Source organism: Ischnura elegans, chromosome 6 (genome assembly GCF_921293095.1).
Source record: "Ischnura elegans chromosome 6, ioIscEleg1.1, whole genome shotgun sequence".
In the NCBI taxonomy this organism is placed as follows: Eukaryota; Metazoa; Arthropoda; class Insecta; order Odonata; family Coenagrionidae; genus Ischnura; species Ischnura elegans.
The window spans coordinates 24,760,034-24,772,064 of NC_060251.1; the positions used below are offsets into that span (position 1 = coordinate 24,760,034).

Below are 12,031 nucleotides of genomic sequence, written 5' to 3' on the forward strand. Positions count from 1 at the left end.
AATTTAAAAATAGTGGGAACCTTCATTTAGTTTGGAAATTACAGTCATTTCATTGAATATTGCTCAGTAACCTGTAATTGATGAGTAGTGGTTGGAAATGACTAAAGCACAATTTAATGTCATTCTTATCATGTATTCCTTTACAGGCACTGTTGGCCACACAGAAGCGAATGCAGCAAATGGTGCCAGGTTTTCGATTTAACCTTGGATTTTCTGGGAAATATTTTCATCACGGTACAGCGGAGGAAAATCTTGGAGATGATATGCTGCTAGGTAAGTACTTACACCTAGTAAGTACAGGGTAAAAACTGTACACATCCCAACAAACCACCTAACTGTTGGAACTGGCACCATTATGGCTGATGGTTGGAGGGTCTGAATGACTGTCAACTAAGAAAAACAGTCAGACCCAAAATCCCTATTTTTGGTGAAATTGCAATGGCTGCAAGCATTCCTGACTTCCACCCTACACTTCCTTTTTGGCAAAGGTAAACACTCTGAAGTCTGGCGGTGGCATTTCGTAATTGTATTATAAGCCAAACTTTACTAAATGACCTTCATTATTATTGAAGTTTACTCCTCTTTTATGGTAGGTTTACTTGATACATATTGTTTACCTCACATATCCAACATCCTTCCCTCTATCACAGTTTTTGTCATCCTTTCTCCCCTCCGAACATACTCCTTCCAGACCCTCTGTCTCCTCTAACATTTTTCTAACATCTAGCTCCATGTTTTCCACTACTTAGGTATCCTATGGCATTGTCTTCTGGAAATTTAATTGTTCTTGGTAGAATTGTAGATTTATTGAAACCAATTTTCCAATTAGGATTTCTTTCTTAACCCTTTTACTGCCACCAGGCCAATATACCGGCCCTCGCTGGTTGAGTGAAAACTGCCAGGGGCCAATTTATCGGCCCGAATTATTTCACTTTTTTCGTGATTGTGACCTTTTCAACGGCTGTAATTTAAGTAAACCCCCATAATCTATCTATGGTTATAAGATGTAAGTATATCTTAAGAATTGGGAAAAAAAATCTAGTTGTATTAAATAAAATTAAGTAGCTGAAAATTTTTAAAATCTGAAATGTTGCTAATTTCGGAAAATAGCCTTGGTAGTCTTCGTACATCCCACTAAAAAGGTTAAAAGGCTTTATATGCACACTGAACTTTCAGCATTAAAGGCCATTGGGCACAGTGTACGCAAAGATATTTCTCAGAAGGTAACAAAGGGAATTTGAGAATAATGGGATAGGGGAAGAAGAGTAATGTGGCATGGAGAGAGGGGGCAAAGTTTATCTGTTGCTCCCGCCGCTGGTGGGCGTATGGTCACCTTTGCTGTTCAGCATGATGTCGTCAGTCCAGGACTCTTAGGTGGTGGTCCCTTCACTGGTGATCATATGGCAAAGGACATGGGCAAACATAATTGTAGGATCAGTATGCAGACAAAACAGGTGAAAAGAATGAAATGGAAGTGCTCGGAAGAGATCTGGAGAGTCGGCTACTGAGTGTTAAGCACAAGAGGCAGGTGCCGCCACAGCCAGGGGCCATTGTTATGCCTTCAGTCGAAAATATTTTTCTTTCTTGAGGGAAATATTTATTACCCCTGATAAAGTTTTATTACTTGTAGAGGTGGATTTTATGCTCGACATGTAAACAATGTGAAAAATCGAAGAGGTTGTTGCATCTTCAAAAATTACTTAGAAAATTTGAATCTGTTATGAAATTCATTAACTTTTTTCATAAAATAATCCATTAAGTATCTTTTTAATTTCAATGCCTTAAAAATGAGCCATAGCATACTTTTCTACATTCCTTATTTCTGGAGATATGACGTCTAATACGAAGGTGCTTTTGTAAAATTTCAGTTTTACATCATTGCAATACCCTGAAAACCATTGGATGAATTACAGAATTATTCTGTTTTTGTTTTGTTATCAAATTAAGTCAGTGCACTGGATTTTGTCTAAATGGGTGTTTTGAGGGACAAATCCCCTGGTCAAACTTTGGGTGAAAGGGATATAATTATCTCAACTACTTTTTTCTTGTCTTATACTTGACCTAATTCAATGCATTTTTTCTCTATTTTCAGAAAATGCAGATCAGTTCTTGTGGTTTGGTCACATGTGGAACCACCAGCAACCTCACTTGTATGATAACATTACGCAGCTCGAGATTGATATGACTCTTAATCGTAACTTTGCAAAGGTAAATTTATTTTAATTTTATCCATTGGTAAATACTCATTTATATTTTGCATTGAAGTACCATGGATCTCATGAAAATTTCTACTTCAGCTGAGGAAATTAAGGTATAAATGTACATCCATGCCTCGCTTAGTGCAAGGGATGCGTTCCTTGGTGTCTTTGCGCTATATGAATTTGCGTTATATGAGAGCGTTTTAACATTGGGAAGATAGGGATGCGTTCCCGGTAACATAAGTGTTGAGTATCGAATTTCCTATAAACCATATATATTCCTATTAATTGCCTTAAAAAACCTTATTTATGTAAACGTTTATAGTCTAAAATATCTTTAAAAATAGTAGGCATGCAATCAAAGACTTTTATCCACATTTAAAAAAATTCATTCTTGCTTTTGAAATTCCCTCCTGTGGTGCGGGTGTGCTAACATCTGCTATCTCAGGGGTTTGTAATGCATCACAGGCAGTTGACGATTTTTCAAACCAGTCTAAAAACAATTATTGTGTCACCCAGGCCCTTTTGCCGCTCATCAAAATGATAGGCAAATGCTACTTTGAATACCATTCCATAGCTGGCAGAGTTTATGAATGATAAATCATTTTAATTTGAAGTCCTCCAAGGCATTAGCAGCTATGTGAAACAGTCTTTAAATGCCTTGAAATCTGACCCAGGTTTTCCTTCCCTGAAAATGTATGAATGAGATTCTTATTCGAGAGGTTATTACAAAGTAAATTCTCATTGGTATGGGCATAGAAAAGCACAAAGAGAGATGAAATTATCCAAAAAAGATGGAATAACACAAAAGAGGGAAATGCATGTCTTCACTCTGGCAACCATGTTAGCAGGCCAGGCCAGGTTTTTAAAATATACAGATTATACTCAAAGCATAATTGAATTGTAATCATTAGAGATGTTGTTGAAACATTGCATGAAAAAATTTCAATTGAAGATTTACATTTAAACTTCCAATTTTACCAGAATCCATATACAGGCGGTCCCCGACTTTCGTACACAATGCGTTCCCGAAAACTTGTACGAAAGTCGAACCATTGACTTCCATACTAATTAGGGGTTACGTTCCAAAAGGGCGGAATATACGTACTAAAACCTTTTTTTTTCACGGAATTTATTTCAATTGACCTAATTTCAATAATATGTTAATAAAACTCCTCAAATCATCTAATTTTTGTCGAAAATACGCAGAAAATGCAAATAAAAGTTTAAAAAACAAGAACTCCGTTGGCTATCGAGTGAAACTTCCTCTTGGCATTTAATTTGACATTCCACTTATTACGTCCACTATAAATAAAAAGACATATCAAGAAGCATAACAAAATGGAGTTGTTGAACCCGCACTCTGGATACCTTTTAATTTTTACACCAAAATTCGACATTTGGCAGGTAACATTCGTGATCGCGTATATTTCGCATGTTATTCAAGAAAGACAAAAGACAAATGGAATTCGGGTGATATTTCGTGCAATATCGTTGCTGAAGGTTTACATGAATTGAACAGCACTCAAACGAAAAAACACAATTAGAAAGAAGATCTTACTAGTTTTATTGACAGCTATTTTATGATGTCTAGTCAACTTCTTTTGAAAAATATCTTCAATGAAGGCCTTCTTCTTCTCTTGATAAAGAAGCCTATAGCAGGCAGTCTCTCTCCTAAAGAAATCACCTAGATTAGAGTCAACTACCAACAATTCCCTTCATTGTATACGCTCGTATTGTTCGCATATACTGCCATTTGAAACAATTGAATGTTGGGATGCGCAATAAACATCGTGGGAATTTTAAAAAAATTACAGACCAACGTCCGAATTTAGCGTACGAAAGTCAAGTAAAAGGTGTCAATTTTGAACGTACGAAAGTGCGAATTGTACGAAAGTCGAGTGTACGAAAGTCGAGGACCGCCTGTATATTTATGTATGTACTAATCTATAAATTCTGTACATTTTAAGGATAGTTTATTGAGTGAACTTTAAGGAAAAGGTCAAAGTTTGAACTGGTGATATAATATTTAATTATTGTTGCCTTGGTAGGAAAGTGTCACTTATTAATGAATAATAAACTAATTTGAGTAAGCCAAAATTGTTTGCTGTTTACTTAATAACAAGCGTATTTAACCACAATTTTTCTTTCTAGGAGCATGGCATTCCCGTTGATTCTGGCTACTCGATAGCTCCTCATCATTCAGGTGTTTACCCAGTTCACGAACCATTGTATGAGGCCTGGAAACGTGTTTGGGGTGTAAGAGCTACTTCAACAGAGGAATATCCACACCTTAGACCAGCAAGATTAAGGCGTGGCTTTATTCATCGAAACATCATGGTGAGTCAAACATGATGATCATTCATAGAACATCCATTTTTTATGCAGTCAGTGGCATCATATCCTCTATAAGGACCAATACTAACATGTTTTCAAAGTCCTTTGGTACTCTAAGGACCTCAAAGTGTAATCTACAGTACAATAAGAGCCCCGATAGGGATAAAAATGCCATTTTGGGAGAAGTATGTAAGGGGAAGAAATTTTATCGAAATATTTCTATTATTGTAGACCACTTCATCCACAGAATTTTGAGGATATATGAGAGAATGTTTGGAATGTTTAAAGTAATCATTTATTTTGATCCATGAGGGATGATATTTTTCTCATTGAGGTGAGGGAAATCAATTGCCCAGTTGTCCAGGTCTATTCAGCTATTTTGGCATTTCCTGACCTTGATTAGGTTGTTTGTGTAGCCATTAACTGTGCCAATTGTAATATTTTATTTTACATTATGCAAGAAGGTTACCTACAATGAATCTCAATGCTTTTCTGCTGGTGTCCTTGCCCATATATCTGCTATGCATGTATTTGGTTGACCATTGGTCGGTGCATAGTTGAATTTTCTATGGTAGTATGTAGAATTCAAAGCCAAAAATTTTTTGAGTGGGGAGTTCTGTCTAGACCGACATATTTTCTGGAGATACCTAACTTTTTATTTTTTTTATATTTTCTTCTTTTGATAAAAAGAGGAAAATACTCTGATAAGCCCTGTGGGCTACCCCAAATGCCTTTTGGAATAGAACTATTTTTTAATAGCTGATGGTTACCATTAAACAATAGAATTATTCATAACCTATTGTCAGTGGACTATCTGCAGTTTTGTGTCTCATTTTGCTGTGATTGGATTATGGAGGATTGTTATAAAAATTACTGATTTCCTTTCAGGTGCTACCCAGGCAAACCTGTGGTCTCTTCACTCACACCATTCTAATCGAAAGGTATCCCGGGGGCAGAGCGAAACTTGATGAAGCCATACAAGGTGGAGAGTTGTTTCAAACGTTGGCATTCAATCCCATCAATGTGTTCATGACTCATATGTCCAACTACGGCAATGACCGGCTCGCCCTGTACACGTTTGAATCCGTCGTGAAGTTTCTGAGGTGCTGGACTAATTTGAAGCTCACAAGTGCACCACCTCTGCAGCTTGGAGAACGATATTTCCAAATGTATCCAGAGGAAGCTGATCCTGTGTGGGGGGTAAGCCTCATTAGCATTTAAACTTGGATAGGACAAACTCGCTTACATTTTTTTACCTACACACGTCAAGGTCATGAGTAAAAACGATGTGGAAAAGTTATTCATATTTGTGGTACAAGTTATAGTCATAAAAAATTTATTAATGCAGCAGACTCCCATTATCCGGCTGCGGTTTATCCGTGTTGCGGCTTGTCGGTGCACGAGTTTTACGCTTCTTCGAAGTCTTCAGGCCGCTATACATGGTGAATGATCATGCAAATGATCATGCTGAATGATCACGTGATCATTCATAGGATCATGCGAGCAAAATAGAACATGTTCTAATTTTCATTGAATGATCGTGCGCATGAAGGCTCATGACGGAAGGAATTGTTCCATCATACGCGGTGAATGATCATGCTGAATTGTATGGCGGCCTTTCCACAATCTTTATTTAAAAAATGAATTGGACACAAAAGCCCCAGGATATTTGCATTTTAATGCAAGGCTACACGGGGCTTATTAATTCTATTAGAATCCTCTTCATAAAAAGGAATTATTTTATTTACTTTTTGACAAGGAATGCTTCCAGTTTACTTGGACGTCTGCCCTAACATGCACACGACGATCAGTGGCAGGAAAAAAACTCTTGATCAATTTTAGATTTTTCAATCAATTATTCATGCTGCTTCTCCCCATAATTAGCCCGGATAATCGGGAGTACGCTGTAATTAATTGTTAACCCTCTAAGTGCGATCCTTTTTCCTGGGGTACTGGGGAGAAATGTGGAGGGTATTTTAATAAAATGATGCAAATAGGAAAAAAAACAATACAAAGCTATTTTATTACATATCCATTAGCGGTTTTTTTATTATCAAGGTTAAACCCATTAATATGGGCAAAATATGTATTTTTATGTTTACTGAAATAAAATATATCAATGTAATAAGTTTTAAAGCAAAAGCCGATGTATCGGCCAGCCACACTAAAAGGGTTATAATGCATTTCATGCTTTATGCATGAAAGAAACAGTTCAATCATAAAATGTTATTATCCATATTCATATCTTATAATGTTATTTCAAGGAGTCAATGAGTATTTGTTCACTCAACTAATGTATTTAAGCATTAGTAAAGAGCCACCTAGTCATGTGACAACCTTGTAAATACTTAACTTATCACTTCCTAAGTATATTTATTTTGAAACTATTTCATATAGGTAATTAGTCATGCATTTTTTTTGATCTGAGAATTTGACTTCAAATTTGAGCTGTAAGTCTTTGTCACAAAAACTCTAAAAGGATGCATCAATATAAAAAGAGGTATTCTTATTTATTGAAGTCAATGGCTTGTAAAATTATTGGCAACTTTTTACATTTTTTTATAAGTTGGGATGTAGGGGAAAGTGGGGCAAAACCGACCGGTTAACCTTTTTTCATTTAAAACTTGATCATTCTGTTGCTAATATTCTTTTAAATGTGGTTATTAGTAACATTTATACATATAGGGTGTAGAATATTAATGTAAATGCATTTTTATTATGGTGATTACATATATTTATGATTTTTTTTCAAACATTGACAAAATAACGATTTTGCCCCATAGGTGGGGCAAAACAGACACCCATTGAATTTGCATTTACAAAGCCTTTACTGTACAATTTTGAAAGATTTATTTTACAAACACTCTTTTGACATGTGTGTGATATTTCTGAACATGAAATAGTAAATTAAAAATATGTGAGGTTCGATATGAATTTACGTACATAAATCACAAATGACATTGTCATCTTCTTCTTCGCAATTTGAACACTCCTCGTGAGCCCACCCTCTGCAGTTCAAACATTGTATTCAACCCTCTTTATTCTTGGAACCGGAATACAACTCATTGCAAAATTTGCAAGCCTCCTCGTCTCCTTCGTCACAATCATCCCTATCTTTAAGAGAATCCAACCTCTGTTGGTCCTGCCCCACTCTCCGGTGACGGTTTTACCCCTCGACACACAACATCAGAAATAAGTCAATACAGGCGTATCCATAATCAACTACTCGGCTACAAGGGCTTAAAACACAGCTAAAAACACAAAATTATCATATTAAGTTACCGTAGGTAAATCAGATCGGCATTATAGCTGCCAGATCCAAAGCAAACGTAATAAAAATCATTAAGAAAACTGTATTAAATTTGAAAAATTCACAGAGACTAAACGGCGGCCACTACGTTAATGAAAACAATCTCGATCTGCTGGTAATGGCGGCCACTTCAACTAATTTATAATGTTGCTACTTGAAAGCAACAACTACCGGGTGATATTAAAGGGGTCGGTTTGAACCGCCCAGTCGGTTTTGCCCCACTCTCCCCTATGTATATACCTTTACTTCCTCGATGACTTTTAAAATATTTAATTGTCTTTTCAGAACCCATGTGAGGATGTCCGCCATCAAAGAATATGGTCGAGAAATAAAACTTGCGAGCAGCTTCCTCGTTTCCTGGTCATAGGGCCTCAGAAGACGGGAACCACAGCATTGTACACATTTTTGTCTATGCATCCTGATATATCATCGAACTTCCCTTCCCCCGATACTTTTGAAGAGATACAGTTCTTCAATGGGAAGAATTATTATAGGGGACTTGATTGGTGAGTGGAAAATTGTTATCAATGTAGTAAATGTTGCACATAATTGTTTTACTGATCATAGATAAAAGGGTATCTTTCAAATGTGTATTTTCAAGATATTGTGGTGCACATTAATAGAAAGAAGATACATATGTATTAGTTTCAAATGAGATGTTATATGTATGCATCTCATTTCATACTGTGTTCCCTCTGTTTGAGAGAATAATTTACCTCCTATCAAAATTATAATCCACTGAAACATATAGGTTGCTCCATTCTGCTTTTAAGAGTCTGTAAGAGTGGTAATACTTGTCTTAATTATATAGCATCTTTCTGGACTATGAATGGAATTCAGTTGCATAGTTAGTGGTAATCCCCTTCAAAATGTTTCCTGAAAGTATGTAGAACCCATGAGTCAAAGACAAAATACCACCTTACATAATTTTCAATAACTACAGGATGCAGGCTTTCATGTACATAACTCCGTGTGGAATATAATTGTTACTTAGTTGGTGAAGTCATGCCCTATTGGGTAAATAAAACAATTTGGAGACATTTCGATGAGGCCTTGAATATGTGACTATTGAGTTTTTGGAAGCCATAGTGAAATTCAATGGCATTTTTGTGAGTTCCTAAGAAAACTTGTAGTTTTCTTTTTGTTTCCCTATGGTCTTTAATTAGCCAAATTTTTTACTATTAAAAGGGGATTGTATGGTACGTGGGTCTCGAAATTCATTCAAGCATCGCAGAAGAAAATTTTACCACACATATATGAATCACAAATCACCCCACTTACAGGGTTATAGAATCAATACATGCTTTGATATGAAAGGCTTCAAAGATGTACAAAAAACTAATAATCACTTCCAACAGCAGATTGGTGGTGTGAGGTGATGAGACAGTGAATTAAGTGCTGTTTTGTGGGTAGTAGGCCTGAGTTCAAGGCTGAAGCAAAGAATTTGGAGTAGAGAGTTTATTTATTAAATTTTTGTGGTTGTCTAAAGTGAAATCCTACACAATATGGCAGCTTTCATAAAAAAAGCATGATGCCGTAATTACAAATTTAAAAAATTATCAATGCATAAAATTTTAGAAAAATAACAAATGAATAAATAGGAATCCCCTAAAGGCTAATTTTAAAGATGAGCCTTGGAAAGGAGATTTTAAAAATTCTTCTTATGGATTTCAAACCGATACATGTCATTAACAAGTTAAGCCATTATTCCCAGGGCTACTTTTTCATACCATCTTATGAGTTCTAATTATTTTTGGCCTCCTCTGTTCAAACTATTAGATCTAAGGCTCATGACATGTGGGGTGAATCATAATCCACAAATACTAAACTTCAAGTCTGCAAAGTGTGAACAAATTCCTATACCTAATTACCTAATACTCCCGTTGTTAGTCAACATAGTGATATGAAAACCTTGATGAAAATATTTCAAATCAAACTTGTGGTGGAATACCATTCTTAAGAGAAATTCTAAGGGCAGCTGAGTCTTTGGGATTGTTACACTTACATTAACCAGTTACCAGAATGTGCTAATGCAATATCTATAAGAGTGTACACTGATACACTGTGGAAAATTGAAAGTAATTACCATGTTGGGAGATAGAAAAATATCTGTAAAATATTTTTTGCTGAATTATGGCCTTTCTTTAAACAATCCCTATTGTCATGGGGATGTGACTAATTACGTATGTACTTTTTTTTACCTTTCCAGGTACATGAGCTTCTTTCCAGTGCCAAAGAATTCCACAGCTCGTTATTTGTTTGAAAAGAGTGCTACCTATTTCGATGGCGATTTGGTTCCAAAGAGAGTACATGCCCTTTTACCTCATGCAAAACTTGTAAGTCCTGGACGATTTACATCATTATGTTTCTCCTTAGCCCTGTAGCAGGAATATCTGTTAATCTCTCATGTATTTGCTTGTACTATTTTCATGGTGCTGTTTTCACTGCAGACCCCATATTTTTTACCTTTATAACAGTTTTCTTGGCAAATGAACACATTTCAAAAATAAAGTATGCATAATTAAATGTTAAAATCATTATCATAGTTCATGAAATTGTATTCTAAGCGGCATGGTTACATCATTTTGGTATCATTTAATACCTGTTTTTCATCAGTTACAAACCAAAAGGTATCATTGATGCTATGTTTTATGCATCAAAAATGATGAAATTTTTTACTACCAAAGTATTATTTACCATTTATATCACTTTTATATAAAATTGATATTGAAATTTGATACTTTTTTTTTTAGGCACTTTGATGCCTAAAAGAAGAATTCATTTTGTCAACAATTTCTGAAAACCATGATTTTTAAAGCTGCTTTGAAAAATGTTACTTGACCAAAGTTTGGCCAGTCACTATTACTTTACCATATGATAATTTATCAGTATCACTTTATTGTCATTAGCAGTAATTTCAATTTTTGATGCACAGTGTAATCTCTTTTCCATCACTTGTAGTGATCCAATTTAACATCCAGGGTGATATTACATATTTTCATAAAAAGACTAAAAAATGATATTGTTAGTACACATAGGTGGATTTAGGGGGAGGGATAGGGGCACGTGGCCCTTCCCTTAATCCCCCCCAGGCTTTTTAAAAAATAAACAAGGTTTTTGTATGGTTATCATTACATTCGTTTTGTTTTGTGTATTATGGAGCCTCAATCATTTAATTTCATATTATTGACTTTCATATTAAGATGAAGAGAATATTTCGTGCTGTAATTATTATGTGTTGTTTTTTGTTTGTTGAGAAGACCGTTTCCCCAGAAAAAAATCCTGGTTGTATGTATGTACCTGCAAATCTATGAGTAATGTGTATATTTTCAGGTTACAATATTGATATCACCCTCTCGTCGAGCGTATAGTTGGTACCAGCATATGAGGGCACATGGAGATGCTGTGGCAAAAAATTACACCTTTTATGAGGTGGTGACAGCCACCGACACTGCTCCAAAGAATTTACGAGAATTGAGGAACAGGTACGTGAAGCTATCCGTCTTAGTTTTCTTAGGTGTAATGTGGTGAATCATTCTATCATGACAGGAAGGGACTGTGTGAAAAATCCATTTGTAAAAAAAACTCTGTAAGCTTCCCCAATGATTTTAAATTATTTACTCTCAATTGGCTGGGAAGAATAGCAAACTCAGGCAGTATACATACTTACTTAGCATACTACAGGGAGAAAGGAGTTGAATGACCAATGTAGGACTAGTTATAATGATTGTTGAAGAAATGGCATGTAAGTATGTAAATGTTAGGTGATGGGAGAATTGAGTTGAGAGCCCTGTCAAACCAATCTGTGAACGTTTGACAAGGGTGGCAAAACATTTTTGCCTAGTACTTTTCAATGGGATTTCATCATAGGCAGGTCCAGAGGGGGGCACAGAGGCACATGACCCCCCAGACCCTTAAAAAATACGTGAGTCTACTGTAGTCGCATCCAAGCCGATCGATGGTCTACGCCCATCTACATACCCTTTTTCTCCACCAGGTATTCTTTTTTTAACACTAGTATGGGGCTATTTCCCTTTTGACATACCTTTGACTATACATTTGGCCTTCAATTGGGTTCTAGCAACTCTCTGAAGTGCATTACTTTCAGATAGCTGTTCTTGGGACTTCCTGGAGTCTGTCTTTTCTTCATCTCCTGTTTCTAATTATCAAATCTCTGCTGACAAAT

At 35.8% G+C, this 12,031-nt stretch overlaps 1 protein-coding gene across 3 annotated transcripts in view; it reads left to right on the forward strand.

Moving 5' to 3' along the window:
• Positions 1–12,031, forward strand: part of LOC124160197 (bifunctional heparan sulfate N-deacetylase/N-sulfotransferase) — a 1,039,810-nt gene that overhangs the window by 1,021,818 nt on the left and 5,961 nt on the right. For all 3 annotated transcript variants that reach the window (XM_046535973.1, XM_046535975.1, XM_046535974.1), the window contains 7 exons: positions 147–273; positions 2,093–2,208; positions 4,353–4,538; positions 5,424–5,735; positions 8,131–8,351; positions 10,055–10,181; positions 11,179–11,330. In XM_046535973.1, the coding sequence (XP_046391929.1) occupies positions 147–273; positions 2,093–2,208; positions 4,353–4,538; positions 5,424–5,735; positions 8,131–8,351; positions 10,055–10,181; positions 11,179–11,330 (1,241 nt within the window). The remainder of the gene's footprint in view (positions 1–146; positions 274–2,092; positions 2,209–4,352; positions 4,539–5,423; positions 5,736–8,130; positions 8,352–10,054; positions 10,182–11,178; positions 11,331–12,031) is intronic.